Below are 24853 nucleotides of genomic sequence, written 5' to 3'. Positions count from 1 at the left end.
CCTGAGGCAGGCCGCAGGGGTCCTGGTCTACCTAGGATCCAGTCTGCCTCAGTATCCCCTCTGTACCCTGTCACCGGAGGGGAGCAGCCTGAGGGTGCACGTGTGGCCTTGGTGCAAGTGTGGTGGTGGACTCCCGAAGGCAGCTGCCGATTTCCTGGCTCAGTCGCACATCTTCATTTGGAGGCCTGCCAGGAGCATTCCCAAGGCCGCCACACTGCTCATTTTCCTGCTGCCCCACCTACACGGGTACCCCGGCACTCTGGCTCCCCCCCTGTAGCGGCGGGTGAAATGTTCCATCCTTAGGGTCAGCGCTGGATCACAGCTATCTTGCCTCCTCAAGATTTTGGTCCAGCTGTTATCCGCCTCCTCTGCTGGTTTTCCCTAGCTCCCGGACGATACCTCTCAGTATTTCAGAACATCTTCCCGGCCTCACCTCTGCCTTGTGTTGGCCTCCATTTCTTTGCTCCCTGTCACAGGAACAAAGGAACTCTCTGAAAGAGTTGCCTCCACTTACTGTCTGCCCTTCCTCGTCTCCCATGTTTTTGTTCACGATGACAAGAGTTTTATTTTTGTATGAATAAAAATGGTATAAGTTCAATGTGGCTGGAACGAGAGCAAGAAAGCAAATGTCACTTGGAATTACATCACAGACGCTGTTTTACAATAAGGAGAGTTTTACGTGCTACTCCTCTATTGTTTCCTCTTCCGCCCTTTTAAGGGTTTGATTTAGAACTTCTCTTGATATATCCCCACATCTCTTGATATATCCCCACTCCCCTCCCACAGTGACCCACAGACACCTGCACACAGGCACACAGCGTTAACGGAATGTGATGTATCCTTCCGAACGTTTCTTCATGTTCTCACAGAGGTTTTCTTTTGTTTGTAAGATCATACTCTAACTACTTCTCTGTGTTCTCATTCAACAAAACCTCGTGGAAAATCTTTCAAATCGACTAGTACAGATTGATCTATATGGTCAACGTATCAATCGATTCAACTCTTCACCTATTGATAGGTATTAGTTCTTTTTGTAGAGTTTTGTCATGACAACCAATGATACAGCATATACGTATATATAGATTCCGTATCTCTCTCTCTATATATATATCCATATATATATATATATATCTATATATATCTCTCTCTATATATATCCTACTCGTAGGATATATATATTTATATATATCTCCTTTCCATCCCATCTCATCCCATAAATAGATTCCTAAGAGTGGAATTTCTGGGTCTAAGAGCGTGCATATATACGTATTTTTATTTTACTAAAAAAAAATTTAAATGTTTATTTTTGAGAGACAGAGTGCAAGCGGGGGAGGGGCAGAGAGCGAGGGAGACACAGAATCCGAAGCAGGCTCCAGGCTCCGAGCTGGACACAGGGCTCAAACTCGAACTTGAACTCTTGAATTGTTAGATCACAACCTGAGCCCAAGTCGGACGCTTAACGGACTGAGCCACCCCAGGCGCCGCAAGAGCATAGATGTTTTCAATAGATCTTACCAGATCGCATTCCAAAAAGGCTGAAATAATTCGGTTTTCCTTCAGAAGTGCGAGAGAATTTCCTGACCCTCATTCCTTCCCAAGAGTTACCCTTCCGACTTTGTGCCCTTGGGTGCAGCCTCATTGTAACTTTGTATCTTTCTGACTGCTGGTGAGGTTGACTATCAGAGGTGGACAGCACCTGATTTTGGAGTCAGTGTGCCTGAGTGTGAATTTCACCTCCATCTCTTAGCAGCTGTGTGACCTTACAAAAATTATTTGCCATTTTTTGTGCCTGTTTCCTCATCTCTGCAATGGGATAATAATATTCCCATCTCACAGCGTTGTTGAAGAGAATTAGGTAAATTATTATAACAATTCCTGGTGCATAGTAAACACTAAAAAAAATGTTTTAAATACATTTATTGGCTGTTTGGGTATGCTCCTCTGTAAAATGACTGTATCCTTTGCTTTCATTTTTATTGGGTGTTTTTTCTTTCTATCAAATATTTTTATCAGATTTTGTCTCACCTCCTTCAATAAAGATTTTAAAGATTTGTAATTAAATAAAATTTAATTTCTGTAACAGAGTTGATGGGGGTGGGGGAGAGGAGAAAGTGGGGGATGGGCATTGAGGAGGGTTCTTGTTGGGATGAGCACTGGATGTTGTATGGAAGCCAATTCGACAATAAATTACATAAAAAAAAATTTGTCACTACAATGAATAGATTACTTTTTGTTATTTCTATTGTTGTTATATAGCATTCTAGAGAAAAATTACTAATTTTTAAATATTTATCTTACATTGTGCCATCAAATTATCTTAGTCTAGACAACTATAGGGTAGTTCTTGTGACTAAGTTTGGGTTTCCTAGGCATATGATCTTATATTTGAAAGAGAGGATTTTTCTCTCCTTTCCCCCAGTGCTTATAATGGTTATTTTATTTTATTTTCCTCTTGTAATGTCAGAACTCTCAAAAACAGTGGTGAATAGCAGGTATCCCTGTCTTGTTCTTGATTTTAGTAAAATAAGAAATTCCAACTGTGGACAGCAGCTTTGATCTGCCCCTGGGGTTCCATCTCAAGATCTTCTAGTCTTTGTGAGCCTCTATTCTTTTTTCTGTTTTTATTTTTTTTAATGTTTATTCATTTTTTGAGGGGGGGGAGGGGCAGAGAGAGAGCGGCAGACACAGAATCTGAAGCAGGCTCCAGGCTCCAAGCTTGTCAGCACAGATCCCGATTCGGGGCTTGAACCCATGAACCATGAGATCATGACCTGGTTGAAGTCAATTGCTTAACTGACTGAGCCACCCAGGCGCCCCTGTGATCCTGTATTCTTGATGTCCCTGCTGTTGATTTCATTCTCGTGTAGCTAGCCTCCGCAATCGCATAAGCCAATTCTTTTAAACAAATTGCTTTACACACACGCGCTTCCCACGAGTTCTGCTTCTGTAGTTGAACTCTGACTGCTAGAAATACTGATTGTTTGAAAGCTGTGGTGACCCTTGGGCAAATTAAGCAGCTTATGTTGAACATGAAAATCACACTTTAAAACTTAAAATTAAAACTTAGAGCATCCGCTCCTTGTTTTCAATATAACAAGTTGTACATTTCACGTGTGACTCTACTGCTAGAAAAACTTCTGGAATACGCTGAAGGCAGATCATTTAGGACACATTAAGCCTTTTGTGCATAAGCGAACTATAGCCATCTAAGGTTTCATATGAGCAGTTTCACGCAAAATAATATTTGACACGTTTATACACTTTCAAAAAATTTACTCACATTCTCAGGAAGGATGTTAACAGCCAAAGTTAGCTTCACTTTAATTTTTTAGAACACCATAGAAGAGCATATAGAATACCTTAAGGTAAGTGCAAACACCTTAACGTTAATTTTGTAATATACAACGGATATGAGGATATTCGTCTCGGGGCAATTCAAAAACATTCTTCGGAGCTTGAATTTGATGATACATACTATGTGCTTTGTATGTCTTGGTCACACACACACTTGCAATGTAAGTATATATACATACTCTCTTTACATAAATATATATACATCCCTACTGTACAAGCTTTGGTTCCTCCTAATTATTCTTTGGTGTTCTTTCATATTTGTTAAGTGTTTCATAAATACATTGTTTATAGATCCTCATGTAATGGAAATAGCTCAAAACTAGAATACTGAAGAACAATAGCATCAGAACAAAGAGGAAAGCAGCAACCAGGTAGCCACTGGGACTGAAACAAGAACAGAAGAAAAACCAGTCCATTAGAAGTCATCATTCACTTTGGTTGTGAATTTATTTAGTCAGACAACGTTTGAATGGCTAGCTCCTATGCCACTGACAGCAAACAGAGATTAGTAAGACAGCCTGTCTACCCTCAGGACGTTTGCCTCTTAGTGTTCAAGGTAGACCAGGGAGGAAAACAGAGAGTGTGGTGAATGAGAGAAAGAAACATGAAATTCGCTGGGGGGGGGGGGGGGGGGGGGGGAGGGCAGACATCCGGAAGGCCTTCCAGTGGTGGTGACCTTTGAACAGAGTACTGGTGGGAATAGGATTAGGAGAGTTAGAATGGGCTCCCTGGATAAAAATGCCTGGCAGTGGGGGCAGGGGGAACACCTGGGCATCTGACTCTTGACTTTGGCTTGGGTCATGATCTCAGGGTTGTGGGATGGAGCCTGGAGCCTGCTTGGGATTCTCTCTCTCTCTCTCTCTCTCTCTCTCTCTCTCTCCCTCTGCCCCTCCCCTGCTCATGCTGTCTCTCAAAAAATAAAAATAAATTGGGGCGCCTGGGTGACTCAGTCCATTAAGCATCTGACTTTGGCTCAGGTCCGTGAGTTCAAGCCCTGCGTCAGGCTCTGTGCTGTCAGTTCAGAGCCTGGAGCCTGCTTTGGATTCTTTGTCTCCCTCTCTCTCTGCCCCTCCCCTGCTCATTCTTGTTCTCTCTCTCTCTCTCTTTCTCTCTCTCTCTCTCTCTCTGCTACTTTCCTCTGGGTACCAGGCCTCTTCACCTGGGACTCTGCATGGGTGCCTCCCATCAGGGTGGATTTATTGCTTGAGCCAAACACTGTGCTCTTTTCTATTTGGTGTCCTGTTATCTGACTTCAGTTTTTGGTTCCTTTTTAAGCCATAATTATTTATTTGCAGTGTTAAAGTTTACCCAGGTCCCTCCTTACTCAGACATTCCTTCTATATGGATACGAGCTTAATCTGACTCCAGTGAATGGTTTCCTTCTTGGAGGAAGTTAATTAACTGACTCAATAAATTACCTGATATGAGCCAGGTCCTGTGGTAGTACCTGGATAAACAATGATAAGTAAGAATAGACATGGTCCCCATCCTTAGAGAGCTTACATTCAAGTGGGGACATAATCGTTAATCAGTGATGAGAAAATAAATAGAAAATTTTATTTGCGATAAGAACTAAGTAGGAGAGAGATACAACACAATGAAAGCTTACTATAGCAGGATTTAACCTGGTGATAGGGTCAAGAAATGCCTCCATTTTAGGGAAAATATAATTATCCTAAACTATGAAGAATTAAACGGAAACGTAGTTGGTAAAGTTAAGTAGGAAAGAGGTAAGGAAGAGTTGCCAGATGGAAGAAATCGCACCTGTGAAGTTCCTGTTTCGGGACAGAGTATGGAGAAAGTTGGGAACTGAAAGAAGGTAGGTGGGTCTAGAGCAGAGAAGATGGCGGGAGCATAATGCAAGATGAGATTGGCAAAGTAGGTGGGGGCCAGATCATGGTAGGTCTTGTAAGCCTTGTTGTGGAGTTACCATTTTAAGGAAAAAAAACCCTAAGGGTTTCAGGCTATAAAATTAGCATTTGAAAAGATCACTTTGGCCCCAGCGAAGGAAATGAGCTAGAAGAAAATAGAACTGAATGAGGCAAGATGTGTTAGGTGTCTACTGCAGCTGTTCCCATCTGAGACCATGGTAGCTTGGATTGGAGAGGTGGCGATAGGCTTGGTGGGAAGTGGACTCATTAAAGGGCGGTTCAGGAGATTGAATGAATGAGAGTCAGTGACTGGATGAGCTGGGGGAAATAGAGAAATGAATGTGAGCCCTAGGTTTTTTGGTTTTTCGTTTTTGTTTTTGTTTTTTTTGGTATTTTATTTACTTATTTATTTATCTTTTCTTTTTGACTTGTAGATGTTTGGCTTGTACAGTTCAATGTGCTATTTCCTGAGAGAAGGAACACAGGAACACAGGGTTGCTGTACTGTTCATCTCCTGAAGGCACCATTCATATTATAGCCCATGTGAATGGATTCTCTTGGAGCTGTGCAGAGACAACCTGCAGGGATGTATGCAGTTACCCCAACAGATCTGTTTTAGAGTGGGACAAATAATGGGGTAAGGGAACAGGTGATAAGATCACAAGATCACTTTTGGACATGTCCAGTTTGACCAGTCTTTGAGACATCTAAAACAGGACGTTAAGTAGATGGTAGGATCTTTGGCTCTGGACAGGCCAGAGATGTGATTTGGGAGTCATGCGTATATAGATAGATGCTTACTGAAGCCATGAGTATGGCTGAGCTTGCCAGAATGAGAAGCTCACGAGACCAGGGCTGAGCCCTGGGCAAAGTCAACATTTACTGGCTGGTGAAGGAGGTTGAGGCTCTCTTTACTTGAGAGAGACTGGCTATAGAAGTTTAGGAAAACCCATAAAGCAATACAGCAGTCAAAGGAAGAGTCAACACTGATGAAACAGGAAATAAGATGAGGGCTGGTAAATATCAGGTTCAGTGCAGGCCAGTTCCGGCTCAAGATGGTGACATAGGAGGCTCTTGAACTCACCTCCTTCCACCATCACACCCATGCCACAGCTATCTGAGGAACAGTTCTCTCCAAAAGAAATCCAGAAACTAGCTGAGCAACATCTACACATTGGGTGAATGAGAAAAAATCCACCCACATCGAAATGGGTAGGAGTGACTAGAACATAATCTGACCATAAACCCCACACCCAGCACAGCAACACACAACCAGGAGCTTGTCCCTGAAGCCTGAAGGGTTTGGACCCAACATCTAGAGTCTCAATCTACAAGAGTTCCACCTGAGGGACAGGCCCCCCCAAACACTTAGCTCTGAGAGCCAACCGGACTTGTATCTATGAGACCCACAAGGCAGCGCAGAAAAGGGATCGTGAGCACTTGCAGGAGCTAAGCCCCCCTCAACCCTCAGCCCAGAGAGAGCAGACTGAAATGCCCATCTCCTCGTCTTTCCATGAAGAGGTCTATTTGCTTATCTTACAAGTTATGGTCTGGGGTTCAGACTCCTGATTTAACGCACATCAAGGGACTGACTGAAATCCTTTCCAGACACTTGGGAGTGTGGCAAGTACCATCTTAACGTTCTCTCTGCTTCTCCTTCGACCACTGGTATCTCTCTGAAAGGAGCTTCTGCACATGACCGGTGGCCCCAGCTTCTATGGCTGCCATGCAGGGGACACTCCCTTTATCGCCTGACTCTGGTGGTCAGGAGAACTTACATTCACTAGTCCTGTAGGAGTGTGACAAACTCCATTTAGCTGGGATTAACCCAGGATTTGGCACAGAGGGAACAGACAGGAACACCCATCTCCCAGTCTTTTCCCTGAAAGAGGTCTATTTGCATACTTGAAAAGCCACTGCCTATGTGTCCAGTTTCCAATCAGCTTGCATCCAGGTGCTGACTGAGGTCCTCTTCTTTGGGAGGCTGACAGGTCTTGGCACACCCTCAACTATTAGAAAACCCTCAGAATTAAGAAGGCACCTTGGATAGGGGCACCTGGGTGGCTCAGTCAGTTAAGCGTCTGACTTGGGATCAGGTCATGAGCTCACGATTGGTGGGTTTGGGCCCCGCATCGGGCTCTGTGCTGACAGCTCAGAGCCTGGAGCCTGCTTCGGATTCTGTCTCTCTCTCTCTCTCTCTCTCTCTCTCTCTGTCTCTTCCCCCACTCATGTTCTGTCTCTGTCTCAAAAATAAACATTAAAAAAAATGTTTAAAGAAAGCATCTTGGACAGTCAAAGGTTTGAGAGACAACCAACAGCTAGGGCCAGACTGAACAATAAGGTTCATCTCCTCCCTGAGACCAATCCTACAAGACTATTGAAAAGAGGCTGTCTTCTCTAAGTCAGAAGCCAATGCAGTCAAAGGAAATGAAGAAACGGAAGAAATTTGTTCCAAACAAAAGAACAAGAGAAAACTCAAGAAACAGACCTTGGCTTAACCAACTGAGCCACCCAGGCACCCCAAGGTTTTATCAGTTTATTTAAATTAAAAACTTGGGGGTGATTAAAAGCCTACGAGGAGGATCTAGTTGAGAGGAAAAGTTTAATATACAAAAGAGAGAAGAAATAATGGATTTGGAAGTTTCCTTAGAAAGTAAGAGGTTTCAAAGCACAGGAGGAAGAATTAAAGAGGAGGAATAAAATTTCTTTAACTGTAACAGGATGGAAAAAGGAGAGAATGGATATAGGTGTTTGCAGATTTATATGTTTGGAATCAGGAATCAGGAGTGTTCCCGGGTGCTGGCTTCTAATTTCCCTGGAATGGTGGAGACAAGCTCATCTGATGGTTGTTAAGTAAAGATGGTCCAAGGAAGAAGCTAATTAGATAAGGTCCGAGGTCGTTATGGAGAGTAGAGACGTTGGTTGGCCAGAGAAAGATAGGAAGATTCTCAGGTAGGGTTGGTGACCTACATGAAGTCGGTGATTAATCTGCCCTGTTGTGTCACTTTCTTTACCGACACTTGGCCGTTCAGGTGTAATCACAGAGTGCTGTGGGGCGCTAAATTCCAGAAAGGTAAGGAGATACTAGTGCTACTGAAGGAATAAAGTGTAAGAAGATACTAAATAAAAAAGGAGAAATTGAAAGTAGAAGTGGAGGTCCCAATGGGAACAATGAGGAGCTGTGGTGAGTATAGCTGGAGTAACAAGCTGGAAGGTCAGAGAATGGGATGTCTGCGCAGATGCTTCGGGAAGCAGAGACATTCTGACAGTAATGCCAGTGTCCGCAGTGTGACTATGGGAGTGGGTGGTGGAAACACAGCAGAGGAAGAGGACACTCAGGATGAGGAAAGGCCTTGATGTTGGCAGGGTTAGCCGTGTGGGCACAGATGGTGGGGACTGATATGGAGGTGGAAACAGCATGGCAGGGCCAAGGTCATCAATGAGTGGAGAGGACTTTGGGGAGGATGCGGCAACACAGAGAAAGGACGAAGGTACAGCGGATGCCATGAGCCTCAAAGGGTGGGTATTGAAAAAGATACGTTTTAGTTTTGTTTTAGAAGAACCGGGATAAATAATGATCCGACAGTGGTAATGGCGCTGTGAGGCACCTGGGGGTTGTTGGGAAATAAACAGCCAGCACTCTAGAGGGCTGAAGGTGAAGCAGTGTCCTGGGGGCGGGGGAGAGGGAGATAAGAGGGGGGAGCTCAGAGAATGGTTGAGGATTTAGGTGAGTTTGCTGGTTAAATGGTAGCAACTCCAAAGGACCCAGTGGAAAATCTGGGGAAGTGGTTGAGCACTGGGCCAAAAGGCAAGGGAGCACTAAATGTCTGCCTCCTACAGGCTGGTCTTCAGCCACTGTTTGCTCATGAAAAGGGCTTTCTCGCTAGGAAAATGTCCACCACCAGCTAACCCCTTCTCTCCTCTGCCACCCCCCTTCAGGGCTCACTAACCTACAGACTGTTCCCTAGGCTGCACCATATGCCCTGGCTGCTAAAATCCCAGCTACTAGGAGGTGAGCTGGGGCGACTGGGTGAAATCCTCCTTCACTGTCTTCTGTCCTCTCCAACTCACCAATGCCCCCTTCTGACAGTGGATACTTGGGTGGACGAATGTTATTAATATTCATCGAAATCAAACATACCAATCGAATCCTCATTAGGAAGGGAAGTCACTGCCAAACGCTATACATGTTTCCCAAAGTCACTTCGAAATAACACATGGCTCATCTCATTTGTAGGTTATTCACACTATTGATCTCCCGTTGGTACAAAACATCAAGGAGTCAGTAATGTTTGAAGTAGGGCTGTAAGTAACTTAATTGTCTGTCTTCCATTTTTGTTTAACATTTTACAAAAACGAGGCCCAGGAGAGAGACGCAAAGTCATTTGTGACCCCAGGGTGAGCATGAAGACTCCTTACTCTGCCCTCCTGGGAAACTCAAGTTGGGTCCAGGAAAATGCCTTCGCTACCTGTTTCCCGGATGCATAAGAATATGGCCAGTGGTCAAGGGCGGACCTGGGGTCATTGGGGGCACAGCCAGTGTCTGCTCCCAGTCTCCACCACTGCAGCCTACAGTCTGGTCCTTAAGTGGGGTTGAAAGAGGCGTTGGATGGGAAGACAGCAGGCACTGGGGGATGAAACAAAAGGGGACCCCCAGCTGCAGTAACAATTCTCAGAAACTCCTTCCAGCCGCATCCCTGGGATGATTGATACATACAATTTTAGGGTATCACATATAGGGCAGAAGTATTAGGGTCCCAGGGAAATGGGGGAGAGAGGTTTTTCCTTTTTTTAGCTGCTACCCTTGTCTTTTACAACTTCCCTCATTAAAATCTGATTAGGCACCGGGCATTACCTGGGAATCATTCCGAAGGTCTCTATTGCAAAGATAGTTGTTAGGTTACAGAAACTGCAAATCAGAAAAATAATATTAAAGATGAAATTAAGTGCAATATATTAAGAGTCCCTCCAAATCTTTACAGTAATGATCAAATCATGTATAATCCTAATTAAGGTGTCAATTTCTCGGTAATGGAGAGACTAGATGCATTTGCATGACAGCCATGATGATTTTTCCATACGTGTGACTTGGCCTGCTTGCTGTATAATTTCTCAGAGCTTGTCAGTGCTATTTCATGGTCCTCTTAACAGCTTTGCATCGTTTTGATGGTGGGTCCCGAGGCAACAGCAATAATAATAATAATAATAATAATGTTTTACTGAGCATTAGTACTTATTAAAAATGAATACTATCTGAGTGTTTCCTTTGTACCAGGCAGTGTACCAAATACCTTCCATGAACTATCTGCTGAATCCTCACAGGAACCCTTTCTTTTAGATGAAGAAACTGACCCTTAGATAGGTTAGGCTACTTGCAAAAGTTTACACAGCTGTAAGTAGCTGAGCCGAATTCAGGTTTTTCTGATCGAAGAGCCTGTGACGTTCACCTGATGTAGGTTGACTCTTTCAAGAAGCTAAGAATGTGAGGAACTAGACATATGGAACTGTGTTATTAACTTCTAAAGTTACTGAGTATCTCTCATAATGTAGCCTATTTCTTGGAAAGAGATAGAGTAGAGCTAAATCAACATTAATGATACGACTGCACCTATCTTCATGTGGGAGAAGAGAGAAGAAAGGAACTTAACTTGATTGAGCAAAATTAGGGATTTTTACCCAGGCCTTTCATTTGATCCTCAGAATACTATTAAGAGAGGAATTATAGACTCATTCTACAAATAAAGAAATAAGCTCAGACACTAAGCAATTTGCTTAAGGAGGCATATCTATCAGTGGCAAAATTCGGTTTTGAGCCAAAGTAGACTCTAGCCTTCAAGGTCCATCCATGTTGTAGCAAATGGCAAGATTTCCTTCTCTTTCTACGGCCGAGAAATATTCCATTGTATTTATATACCACATCTTCTTTATCCATTCATCCACTGATGGACACATACATCATTTCCATGTCTTGGCTACTGTAAATAATGTCGCAATGATCAGGAGGGTGAATCTTTTCAAGTTAGCGTTTTCATTTTCTTTGGGTAAATACCCAGGAGAGGAACTGCTGGATCACATGGTAGTTCTATTTTTAGCTTTTTGAGGAAACTCCATAGTGTTTTCCATAGTGGCTACAGCAATTCACATGCCCACCAATAGTGCACAGCATCCCCTTTTTCCCACATCGTTGCCAATACTTGTTATCTCTTGTCTTTTTGAGAACAGCCATTTGAACAGGTGTGAGGTGATATCTTGTTGCTCTTTTGATTTGCATTTCCTTGATGATGAGTGACGTCGAGCACCTTTCCGTATGCCTGTTGGCCATCTGTATGTCTTGGAAAAATGTCTATTCAGATCTTCAGCCTAGTTTTTAAATGGATTGTTTGTTTTCATATTGCGTTATATGAATTCTTTGTATATTTTGCAGATTAACCCCTTATTGGGTGTATGATTTCCACAGGTTGTCTTTTCATTTTGTTGATGGCTTCCTTTGCTGTGCAGAAGCTTTTTAGTTTGGCGTAGTCCCACTTGTTTATTTTTGCTGTTTTTTTTGTTTTTTTTTTTTTTTGGTGTCACATTCAAAAAATCATGGCCAGGACTGAAGTCAAGGAGCTTCCTACCTATGTTTTCTCCCAGTTTTATGGGATAAGGCCTTACATTCGTGTCTTTAATCCATTTTGAGTTAATTTTTGTGTATGGTGTGAGACAGGGGTCTAATTTCATTCCTTTGCATGTAGCTGTCCAGTTTTCCCAACACCATTTATTGAAGAGACTGTCTTCCTCCCTGCTGCATATTCTTGGCTCTTTTATAATAAATTAATTGACTATATATGTGTGGGTTTTTTCTGTCCTCTCTATTCTGTCCATTGATGTATGTGTCTGTTTTTATGCCAGGACCATACAGTTTTGATTACTATAGCTTTGTAGGATAGTTTGAAATCAGGAAGGGTGATGCCTCTCACTTTATTCTTTTTTTTCAAGATGACTTTGGCTATTTGGGGTCTGTTGTCATTCCATTCCATATAAATTTTAGGATTGTCCTCGTTCTGTGAAGAATGCTATTGGAATTTTGATAGGGATTGCATTGAATCTGTAGTTTGCTTTGGGTATTTTAACAATATTAATTATTCCAATCCATGAGCATGGAATATGTTTCCATTTATTGGTGACTTCTACAATTTCTTTCATCATTGTCTTATAAAAATTTAGCCAAAGAGTTGAGTGTCTAGGTCTTTCAACTCTTTGGTTAAATTTATTCCTAGGAGGGGTGCCTGGGTGGCTCAGTCGTTTGAGCATCCGACTTTGGCTCAGGTCATGATCTCGCAGTTCATGAGTTTGAGCCCCATGTTGGGCTCTGTGCTGACAGCTCGGAGCCTGGAGCCTGCTTCGGAATCTGTGACTGCCTCGCTCTCTGCCCCTCCCCGACTCATGCTCGGTCTCTGTGTCTCAAAAAATAAGTAAACGTTAAAAAAATTAAAAAAAAATTTATTCCTAGGTATTTTGTTCTTTTTGATGCAATTGTAAATGAGATTTTCTTAATTTCTCTGCCTCATAGTTCATTATTAGTATATAGAAACATAACTGATTTTTATATATTCATTTTGTTTCCTGCCACATTACTGACTTTGTTCATTAGTTCTAACAGGTTTTTTTTTGGGTGGAGTCTTTAGGGTTTTCCAAATATAATATCATGTCAACTGCAAATAGTGAACATTTTGCTTCTTCCTTTCTGATTTGTATGCCTTTTATTTCTTTTTCTTGCCTAATTGCTCTGGATAGGACTTCCAATTCTATGTGGAACAAAACTAAAAGTGGGCATCTCTGTCTCTCATCTTTGTTCTTGATCTTAGGGGAAAGGCTTTCAGCTTCTCAGCATTCAGTATGATGCTAACCAAGGACTTGTCATATATGGCCTTAATTATGTTGAGGCATGTTCCTTCTCCACTTTGTTGAGAGTTTTTTTTTTTTTAAATAATAAATTAATGTTGGATTTTGTCAAATGCTTTTCTGCATCTAGTGAGATCATCATATGGTTTTTATCCTTCGTTTTGTTAATGTGTATCACACTGATTAATTTGCAGATATCAAATCATCCTTGTATCCCTGGGATAAATCCACTCGATCATAGTATATGGTCCTTTTTAAATGTATTGTTGAATTTGGTTTGGTAATATTTCCTTGAAGATTTTTGTATCTATGTTCATCAAGGATAATGACCTATAATTTTCTTTTCTCGTGGTATCTTTGTCTGGTTTTGGTACTAGTAATGTTGGCCTCATAAAATGGGTTTAGAAACATTCTTTTCTCTTGCATTTTTCAGAAAATTTTGAGGAGGTTAGATATTCTTTAAATGTTTGGTAGAATTTACCAGTGAAGCCATCTGGTCTTGGACTTTTGCTGAGAGTTTCTTTTTCTTACTGATTCACTCTCCTTACTAGTAGTCAGTCTAATCAGATTTTCCTTTTTTTTTTTTTTTTTTAATTTGAGAGAGAGAGAGAGAGAGAAGAAGAAGAAGAAGAAGAAGAAGAAGAAGAAGAAGGAGGAGGAGGAGGAGGAGGAGGAGGAGGAGGAGGAGGAGGAGGAGGAAGAGGAGGAGGAGGAGAGGTGCAAAGGGAGAGAGAGGGAATCCCAAACAGGTCCCATGCTCAGCACAGAGTGAGACACAGGGCCTGATAACACCACCCTGGGATCATGACCTGAGCTGGACTTAAACAGATACTCAACTGACTGAGCCACCCAGGTGCCCCTGATTTTCCATTTTCTTCATGATTCAGTCTTGGTAGGTTGTATGTTTCTAAGAGTTTACCCATTTCTTCTAGGTTGTCTAACTTGTTGGCATATACTTGCTTATAGTAGTTCTTATGATCCTATGTATTCCTTTGGTATCAGTTGTAACTTCTCTTTCATTTCCAATTTTATTTGAGTCCTCTCTCTTTTTTCCTATTGAATCTAGCAAAAATTTTGTCTGTTTTGTTTACCTTTTCAAAAACCAACTCTTAGTTTCTACTGTCTTTTTAGTCTCTATTTCCACTCTGATCTTTGTTATTTCCTTCCATTTACTAACTCTGGGCTTTCCTCTTTTTCTAGTCCTACGAAGTGTAAAGTTAAGTTGTTTATTTGAGATTTTTCTTCCTTCTTGAGGTAGAGGATTTCCTTCCTTTTTATGGCTGAATAACACTCCATTCTATACTTACATATACCACATTTTCTTTATCATTCATTCATTAATGGGCACTTAGTCTCCCTCCACACCTTGGCTATTATAAATAATGCTGTCATGAACATGGGGGTGCATATATCTTTTTGGGTTCCCTCTTGCCTTATATGATGTTGTCATGTTTTAGTGTAACTCACTTATTGGACTTTGTAGAGTGGAGTAGAAATTTTATTCAATCCCATGATTATCCTTTTAAATAGATGCTAAAACTGTTATAATAAAATATTTATATTCACCTATAGTTTGGATCCAGGATCTTCACACGAAACACATACATTCCAGAATGGTCTATGGGCCAAACTAAATGGTTATAGTTAGACTTGTTGATAATCTCATACGGTTGATTCAAGTCTCCCGGTTTTCCAATAGCATAAGAAAAACAGTGTTTATAGTTCTGAACAGGAAACAAAGACAAAAACCTTAGGGTCGTTTTCTAGGGGAAGAGGTGTTACAGATAGGAGAGAGGAGAAAGAATGTGATAGCTAGAGGGGAGAAGGGAATGATCTGGAGAAATACACTTATGTTTGTTGGGCAGTATTAAGGGATGGTTTTAATCATGAAATTAAAGTGAAACCAGTCAGCATGGGTATGTCTTGCTCCAACCACCAGTCAGATGTCAAGGTGGACAGTTGGATTTAATGAGGGTTGTGATTTAGCCACACAAGTCTGAAGAAGTGTGAGGAAGGAGGGAATTCAGGGTACATATCAACAGAGTGATAGAATTATTGACCATGGAATTTAAGCTGAATAAAGAGCAAGAGAACCTGGGGGTGGGGTGAGGGTGGTGAGGTCACTGGATTGAAGGTCATTTTGAGGTTGAAGGATTGTCCAAAGGATTGTCACAGTCAAGGTTCTAGGGTTATGTTGCTGGAAGGGTTGGGAGTGGTGGATGGAAAGTGGAATGCTTAGAGCTGGGAATATAGAGGATAATACACATTTTTTGTATATATATCTCTGTCTTGACATGCACAGATTCATTCCTGTTGTAGGACTTACATTTTACAGGCTCAGGTACTGTATAGGTCCCTTTTATTCATGAGATATGATTTGATTTTCCATATAACATAAATTAATTTCAATTCAAGAAAGTTCGATTGAAAAAATGGAAAATATTATAGTATGGGACTGATAGTTGGCATTCAGAAGTGGTCTTTTCGTTGCACAAAAATTGAAACTTCAGGTGTTCTTTAGAAAGACTTACTCTCAATGCTTCAACGTGTTTATCAGGTATTTAATAAATCTGCAAACACAGGTTGCAGCAGAAAACAGTTAAAATTGTTGGTAACACAGGAACAATGGAAGATCAAACAGGAATAAGATTAAGCACTTTTGAAATCATAATACTAATGCAATAGAAAAATTGGATGTGTGTTGCAGAAACAAATTTAAATCCAGAATGTTTCCATTAAGCTTTTGTTAATGCTGAAATGCCAATTTAGTTATTACAAATAAAGTTTTCTGGGTAATAATTTCCTTACCTCAGGTCCCCAGACTTCTTCTAGTGGGAGGTGCTTGTTAAGCTCAATCATTGACTTCCATGTCTGGGCTTCATTTAAACAACCACTCTGTCAAATAATTGTACATATAGGAAGTTAAGACACAAACAAATGAGCAAAGGAAAAAGAGAGAGAGAGAAACCAAGAAATCTACTTTTAACTGTGGAGAACACAATGATGGTCACCAGAATGGAGGTGGGTGGGGGAGATGGATGAAACAGGTCATGGGAATGAAGGAGTGTTCTTGTGATGACCAGGATGGAACTGTTGAGTCACTATATTGTGCACCTGAAGCAAATATAACGCCGTAGGTCGACTCTACTGGAATTAAAATAAAAAACCTAATAAAAAATTGCGCACACACATATGTTTTGTATATATACACGTTTTGTATATAAATTCATTCCTAATATTTAATATATTTAATGTCATTGAAAAATGTATATTTATTTTTTCATTCCTTAAATGTTTGCTGATATAAAGGGGAACAATTGACAGTTGTATATTGACCTTGAAGAAAAGGGAAACTCATTTTAAGTGTTTCACATGAAAAGTAATGTTATCGGTGAATATGACCATCTTATTTCTTCCTTTCCAATTCTCATGCTTTTAATTAATTTGCATTGTATCATTTGCCTTGTTACAGAGATCGGACACAATGTTGTATAGAAGTAGTGATGACTGACACCCTCATTTCACTCCTGGCTCCAGAAAGAAGGCTTTCAAATTTTCACCACTAAGTAAGAAGTTTCTATAATTTTTTTTTTTTGTAGTTACATTTTATTAGGTTAAAGAAGTTACCATATACTTATAATTTTCTACGATTTATTTTGGTGCTATTCTTTATTTTTTTTAAGTAGGCTCCACTCCCAATGTGGAGCTTAAACTCATGACCCTGAGAATTCCAAGGTGTATTTTTAAAATAATGTTACATATGGCTACATATGTACATAATGTTAACCTAATGGCTTTTCAACTATTATAATAATCCATGCTTATTGTTCTTTATTCTGTTAATATAGTGGCTTTCTTTGATTTTCAAATGATATTCCAGCTCTTCATTTATAAAATAAACAAAACTTGTCAGGATGCGTGATTTAAAAAAAAATTTTTTTTAATGTTTTTATTTTTGAGAGAGAGAGAGAGAGAGCGAGCGAGTGCATGAGCGGGAGAGGGGCAGAGAGAGAGGAAGACACAGAATCCAAAGTAGTCTCCAGGCTCTGAGCTGTCAGCACAGAGCCCAACGCGGGGCTCAAACTCACAAACTGTGAGATCATGACCTGAGCTGAAATCGGATGCTTAACCGACTGAGCCACCCAGGCGTCCCTTTTTCTTTCTTTCTTTCTAAAAAAAAAAAAAAATTTTTGGGGGGGGGGGGGATGCGTGATTTTTAAATATATTGCCGAGTTTGATTTACCAGTGTTTTGGTTAGGTGCCTTGTATCTGTGGTCATGGGTGAGACTGGCTCATAATTTCCTTTTCTTTTAAGGTCCTCGGCGGGTCATCCTGCATTCATAAAATGAGTTGGGAAGTGCTCTTCTCACTTGAATACTCTGGAGTTTTTAGAAAGCTGAAGGGAAAAATTCCTTAAATATTTGGTCGACTTCATCAGGAAAGCCATCTGGGATTATAGATGTCTGTTTATTGCTTAGAATCCAAGAAACTTTGGTAAATTGTGTTTTTCAAGGCGTTTGTCTATTTTATCCAATTCTTCATTGTCAAATTTGTTAATATAAATTTGTTTATCGTAACCTCTATCATTTGGGCTTAAAGTGGTGATATTCTAATTTTGTCTCTCTTTTTTTTTTTTTTTTTCATTTTTCAACTGGAAAACTTTTATAAAGAGATGTTTCCCCTTATCTACTATTTGGTTACCCATTGGGATGGCTCATTTGCAGAAGGTAGTAGAAATATTTGTGTCCTTGTCTTTATTTGCCAGTGTTTAAAACAAGGAGTTGGTTTTCTATCATTCTCCAAAGGTATCTTTTTGAAAAAACCGTTTTAACACATAGGTTTAATGCATTTAATGGGTCTTGGCAATATTGCGGTAATTACCCTTAATGAAGCTCTGATCGTCCCTTCTCCGGCCAGTAGGAACCTCTTCATGTTCACTTCTGATTACTTTTGACATGACCCTAGGAGTCTTTGATACTTCCTTGCTAACGGGTATGTCAAACTCTCCCAAACCCATCATGTACATTTCCCTCCAGGCTTGGAATCAGCTATTTAAGAATTTCCAGTTCTTTTTAGTGGGAGATAATATTTCAAGATAACCACCTGGGTACTGAGGATACTTCTACCGATTGGTTATGCTTCTAGGGTTTTTACTGGACAGCCTAGGAAAAATTTCTGTCTCTATGAACAATACATTTCTATCCAGATCACATGAGTTTCTAATACCTCACGAGTTTACATGGAGTCCTATTCAAATTCAGGATTTTTTGTCTAACTTCTTCTATTTTACATACGTGTCTCCTTGCTTTTATACCAAAACACTTGATGAAGAATGATAGTGTTAGAATATCTCACATTACATACCTCACAACATCAGAATAACTAATACAAATATTGCCACTGCTATTGTGATTACTGAAAACAGTTATGTTTTCTCTCTGACATATGATCTTAACATTCTCCTAGCATATTTTATAACTGTATTATACCTATATTGTCAGAAAATACATCCATTATATACTATTCTCTTTCCCTTTTAACCCTCGCTTTGCTTCAGCTTTATAAGTAACTCTATATTATGCTTTCCTCTAGTTCTTATGTTGCTACCTCTTTAGTATTAATTGTCATTGTTTGAAGGTTATTATTTAATAAGTTACTCAGGAAGGACTCATGGGATCAATATCATCTGATTTTTTTACATGTTAATAGCAGTTTGTGCCTTTTCTAGAGTCATTGGTTTTGCTGAATATAACATCCTTGGCTCAGTATTTATTTTCCTTTGGTATCTTAAATATTTTACTCCATTTTTTCCTGGCATAAAGCATTGCTATAAAAATGTTAATTTTATTTTATTTTCCTTATATGTAAATTGCTTGCTTTTTTGCCTACATGGTCACTTGGGTTGGCTGTTCTGATATCTATCTATCTATCTATCTATCTATCTATCTATATCTTAGATATAGATATAGATATAGATATAGATATAGATATAGATATATATATTTTAATGTTTATTTTTGAGAGAGAGAGAGAGAGAAAGGCAGAGAGAGAGTGGGACACAGAATCTGAAGCAGGCTCCAGGCTCTGAGCTGTCAGCACAGAGCCCGGTGTAGGGCTAGAACCCATGAACTGTGAGATCACGAACCAAGTCAAAGTCGGATGCCCAACTGACCGAGTCACCCAGGAGCCCCTGTTCTGATATTCTTGAGTATATGCTATGCTGTTTCCATATGAAGCTTCAAGTCTTTTTTCTTGGCCAAGGGTGGGAGAGATGTTTTCTTGAATGATTAGCATTGGTTTTGTTCCTTTGTTCTGGTTTTCTTTTTCATGGATTTCTTTTGGGTCTTTGCTTATCTTTAGTATTTGTCACTTTGTCTGAAATCCTTTTTATCCCATTGTTCATTTCTTTTTACTTTAAAATTTTTCCCCTGTTAATTTCACCTGTGTCTTTTAAAGCATTACCTGTTGTTTACTTTCATTTTTAAAGGCTATTTTCATTGCATATGAAATTTTAGATTTGGAATTTATTTTCTTTCAGCAATTTAAAGATATTTTTACTCAAAGTTTTCTGGTTTGCATTATCTCTATAGAGAAATCAACTTGAAGACTTATAGCTACTCTTTTTTTTTTTTTTTTTTTGCTTTGGCTGCTTTTGAGGTTCTCTTTGTTTTTGATTTCACAAATTTTACCATAGTGTTTTGAGATACAGATTACTTTTTTCTGTGCCTTGATGTCTTTTGCAAGTTTGGGAAATTTCTGCTTCTGCCCAACTCTCTTCTCTCTTTTTAGGACACCACTCCTTAGATGTAGACAGTGAGTCTCCATTATGTTCTTGTCTATATTTTCAATCAGCTTATCTCCCTGCATAATTCTGGGCATTTCCTTCTGACGCCTCTTCCAGTTGACTGTTTTCAGTCATCACTCCTAATAGTCAAATTCTTCATTCCAGTTAGTGCAGTTTTGATTTTTTTTTTTTTTCCCAGAAGTGATCGGCAGCTCAGAGGCATGGATAAGGCAGAATGATTGATGTTCAAAGTTGCTGTGTGGGGCATTGGAACAACCCGGGGAGGCGACTTGCAGGTATTGGCAAGATGGAGGCTGGAGGACGAAACCATGGAGCTCAAGTTAGGCAGGAAAAGAGGAAATAGGGGGGTGGCAGAGAGGGAGAGAGCAGAGGGCTCAATATGGTGGATGTCTAGACTGCGAGAGGAAAAGTAAGAGGCAGAGGAGCAGTGGGGATAATAACCACAGGGCTAGAAAATTGGGGGTTGAGGTCAGAGACCGCAGTGTTTGCATTTAAAGGTTTTTTTTTTTAATATGAAATTTATTGTCAAATTGGTTTCTATACCACACCCAGTGCTCATCCCAACAGGTGCCCTCCTCAATACCCATCACTGACCCTCCTTTCCCTCCCCCCCCCATCAACCCTCAGTTTGTTCTAGGTTTTTAAGAGTCTCTTATGGTTTGGCTTCCTCCTTCTCTAACCTTTTTTTCTTCCTTCCCCTCCCCCATGGTCTTCTGTTATGTTTCTCAGGATCCACGTAAGGGTGAAAACATATGGTATCTGTCTTTCTCTACATGACTTATTTCACTTAGCATAACACTCTCCAGTTCCATCCACATTGCTACAAAAGGCCATATTTCATTCTTTCTCATTGCCACGTAGTATTCCATTGTGTATATAATTTCTTTATCCATTCATCAGTTGATGGACATTTAGGCTCTTTCCACAATTTGTCTATTGTTGAGAGTGCTGCTATAAACAATGGGGTACAAGTGCCCTATGCATCAGCACTCCTGTATCCCTTGGGTAAATTCCTAGCAGTGCTATTGCTGGGTCATAGGGTAGGTCTATTTTTAATTTTTTGAGGAACCTCCACACTTTTTCCAGAGTGGCTGCACCAGTTTGCAGCCTCTTGCAACAGTGCAAGAGGGTTCCCGTTTCTCCACATCCTCGCCAGCATCTATAGTCTCCTGGTTTGTTCATTTTAACCACTCTGACTGGCGTGAGGTGGTATCTGAGTGTGGTTTTGATTTGTGTTTCCCTGATGAGGAGCGACGTTGAGCATCTTTTCATGTGCCGGTTGGCCATCTGGATGTCTTCTTTAGAGAAGTGTCTATCATGTTTTCTGCCCATTTTTTTCACTGGGTTATTTGTTTTTCAGGCGTGGAGTTTGGTGAGCTCTTTATAGATTTTGGATACTAGCCCTTTGTCCGATATGTCATTTGCAAATATCTTTTCCCATTCCGTTGGTTGCCTTTTAGTTTTGTTGATTGTTTCCTTTGCTGTGCAGAAGATTTTTATCTTCATGAGGTCCTAATAGTTCATTTTTGCTTTTAATTCCCTTGCCTTTGGGGATGTGTCAAGTAAGACATTGCTGTGGCTGAGGTCAGAGAGGTTTTTTTCCTGCTTTCTCCTCTAGGGTTTTGATGGTTTCCTGTCTCACATTCAGGTCCTTTATCCATTTTGAGTTTATTTTTGTGAATGGTGTGAGAAAGTGGTCTAGTTTCATCCTTCTGCATGTTGCCATCCAGTTCTCCCAGAACCATTGGTTAAAGAGACTGTGTTTTTTCCATTGGATATTCTTTTCTGCTTTGTCAAAGATTAGTTGGCCATACGTTTGTGGGTCTAGTTCTGGGGTTTCTATTCTATTCCCTTGGTCTATGTGTCTGTTTTGTGCCAATACCATGCTGTCCTGATGATGACAGCTTTGTAGTAGAGGCTAAAGTCTGGGACTGTGATGCCTCCTGCTTTGGTCTTCTTCAAAATTACTTTGGCTATTCGGGGCCTTTTGTGGTTCCATACAAATTTTAGGATTGCTTGTTCTAGCTTCGAGAAGAATGCTGGTGCAATTTTGATTGGGATTGCATTGAATGTGTAGATAGCTTTGGGTAGTATTGACATTTTAACAATATTTATTCTTCCAATCCATGAGCATGGAATGTTTTCCCATTTCTGTGTATCTTCTTCAATTTCCTTCATAAGCTTTCTATAGTTTTCAGCATACAGATGTTTTACATCTTTGGTTAGGTTTATTCCGAGGTATTTTATGCTTCTTGGTGCAATTGTGAATGGGATCGGTTTCTTTATTTGTCTTTCTGTTGCTTCATTATTAGTGTATGAGAGTGCAACTGATTTCTGTACATTGATTTTGTATCCTGCAACTTTGCTAAATTCATGTATCAGTTCTAGCAGACTTCTGGTGGAGTCTATCGGATTTTCCACGTATGATATCATGTCATCTTCAAAAAGTGAAAGCTTAACTTCATATTTGCCAGTTTTGATGCCTTTGATTTCCTTTTGTTGTCTGACTGCTGATGCTAGCACTTCCAACACTATGTTAAACAACAGCGATGAGAGGGGACATCCCTGTCGTGTTCCTGATCTCAGGGGGAAAGCTCTCAGTTTTTCCCCATTGAGAATGATATTAGCTGTGGGCTTTTCATAAATGGCTTTTATGATGTTGAAGTATGTTTCTTGTATCCCAACTTTCTCGAGGGTTTTTATTAAGAAAGATGCTGAATTTTGTCAAATGCTTTTTCTGCATCGATTGACAGGATCATATGGTTCTTATTTTTCTTTTATTAATGTGATGTATCACATTGATTGATTTGCAAATGTTGAATCAGCCCTGCAGCCCAGGAATGAATCCCACTTGATCATGGTGAATAATTCTTTTTATATGCTGTTGAATTTGATTTGCTAGTATCTTATTGAGAATTTTTGCATCCATATTCATCAGGGATATTGGCCTGTAGTTCTCTTTTCTTGCTAGGTCTCTGTCTGGTTTAGGAATCAAAGTAATGCTGGCTTCATAGAATGAGTCTGGAAGTTTTCCTTCCCTTTCTATTTTTTGGAGCAGCTTGAGAAGGATAGGTATTATCTCTGCTTTAAATGTCTGGTAGAATTCCCCTGGGAAGCCATCTGGTCCTGGACTCTTATTTGTTGGGAGATTTTTGATAACTGATTCAATTTCTTCGCTGGTTATTCAAGCTTTCTATTTCTTCCTGTTTGAGTTTTGGAAGTGTGTGGGTGTTTAGGAATTTGTCCATTTCTTCCAGGTTGTCCAGTTTGTTGGCATATAATTTTTCATAGTATTCCCTGATGATTGCTTGTATTTTGAGGGATTGGTTGTAATAATTCCATTTTAATTCCTGATTTTATCTATTTGGGTCATCTCCCTTTTCTTTTTGAGAAGCCTGGCTAGAGGTTTATCAATTTTGTTTATTTTTTCAAAAAACCAACTCTTGGTTTCATTGATCTGTTCTACAGTTTTTTTTTAGATTCTATATTGTTTATTTCTGCTCTGATTTTTATTATTTCTCTTCTTCTGCTGGGTTTGGGTATCTTTGCTGTTCTGCTTCTATTTCCTTTAGGTGTGCTTTTAGATTTTGTATTTGGGTTTTTTCTTGTTTCTTGAGATAGGCCTGGATTGCAAGGTATTTTCCTCTCAGGACTGTCTTTGCTGCATCCCAAAGCTTTTGGATTGTTGTCTTTTCATTTTCATTTGTTTCCATATATTTTCAAATTTCTTCTCTAATTGCCTGGTTGACACATTCATGCTTTAGTAGGGTGTTCTCTAACCTCCATACTTTTGGAGGTTTTCCAGACTTTTTCCTGTGGTTGATTTCAAGCTTCAGAGCATTATGGTCTGAAAGAAAGTGTGCATGGTAGGATCTCAATTCTTTTATACTTATGATGTGATTTGTCTTGGACAATGTTCCATGTGCACTCGAGAAGAAAGTATATTCTGTTGCTTTGGGATGCAGAGTTCTAAATATACCTGTCAAGTCCATCTGATCCAATGTATCATTCAGGGCCCCTGTTTCTTTATTGATCCTGTGTCTAGATGATCTATCCATTGTTGTAAGTGGAGTATTAAAGTCCCCTGCAATTACCACATTCTTATCAATAAGGTTGCTTATGTTTGTGATTAATTGTTTTATATATTTGGGGGCTCCCGTATTCGGCGCATAGACATTTATAATTGTTAGCTCTTTCTGATGGATAGGCCTTGTAATTATCATATAATTCCCTTCTTCATCTCTTGTGACAGCCTTTAATTTAAAGTCTAGTTTGTCTGATCTAAGTCTGGCTACTCCAGCTTTCTTTTGAGTTCCAGTAGCACGATAGATAGTTCTCCATCCCCTCACTTTCAATCTGAAGGTGTCCTCAGGTCTAAAATGAGTCTCTTGTAGACAGCAAATAGATGGGTCTTGTTTTTTTTTTTATCCATTCTGATACCCTATGTCTTTTGGTTGGAGCATTTAGTCCATTTACATTCAGTGTTATTATTGAAAGATATGGGTTTAGAGTCATTGTGATGTCTGGAGGTTTCATGCTTGTAGTGATGTCTCTGGTACTTTGTCATCCTTGCAACATTTCACTCACAGGATCCCCTTAGGATCTCTTGTAGGGCTGGTTTAGTGATGATGAATTCCTTCAGTTTTTGTTTGTTTGGGAAGACCCTTATCTCTCCTTCTATTCTGAATGACAGACTTGCTGGATAAAGGATTCTCGGCTGCATGTTTTTTCTGTTCATCACATTGAAGGTTTCCTGCCATTCCTTTCTGGCCTGCCAAGTGTCAGTAGAGAGATCGGTCACGAGTCTTATAGGTCTCCCTTTATATGTTAGAGCACGTTTATCCCTAGCTGCTTTCAGAATTTTCTTTTCATCCTTGTATTTTGCCAGTTTCACTATGATATGTCGTGCAGAAGATCGATTCAAGTTACGTCTGAAGGG

General features: G+C 40.0%; 1 protein-coding gene across 5 annotated transcripts in view; it reads right to left on the bottom strand.

Moving 5' to 3' along the window:
- Positions 1 to 3289: 3289 nt before the first annotated feature.
- Positions 3290 to 24853, bottom strand: part of CATSPERE (catsper channel auxiliary subunit epsilon) — a 201771-nt gene continuing 180207 nt past the window's right edge. For 4 of the 5 annotated variants that reach the window (XM_053209823.1, XM_053209825.1, XM_053209824.1 and 1 more), the window contains 4 exons: positions 15918 to 16004; positions 14676 to 14833; positions 10081 to 10134; positions 3290 to 3738 (listed from right to left, as the gene is read on the bottom strand). In XM_053209823.1, the coding sequence (XP_053065798.1) occupies positions 3585 to 3738; positions 10081 to 10134; positions 14676 to 14833; positions 15918 to 16004 (453 nt within the window). In that variant the 3' untranslated portion in view covers positions 3290 to 3584. Of the gene's footprint in view, positions 3739 to 10080; positions 10135 to 14675; positions 14834 to 15493; positions 15680 to 15917; positions 16005 to 24853 lie in introns of those variants that run through there. The other variant, XM_053209826.1, reaches the window with a different exon arrangement.

This window comes from Acinonyx jubatus, chromosome E4 (genome assembly GCF_027475565.1).
Source record: "Acinonyx jubatus isolate Ajub_Pintada_27869175 chromosome E4, VMU_Ajub_asm_v1.0, whole genome shotgun sequence".
NCBI lineage: Eukaryota > Metazoa > Chordata > Mammalia > Carnivora > Felidae > Acinonyx > Acinonyx jubatus.
This window is presented reverse-complemented; position numbering and strand designations above follow the sequence as displayed.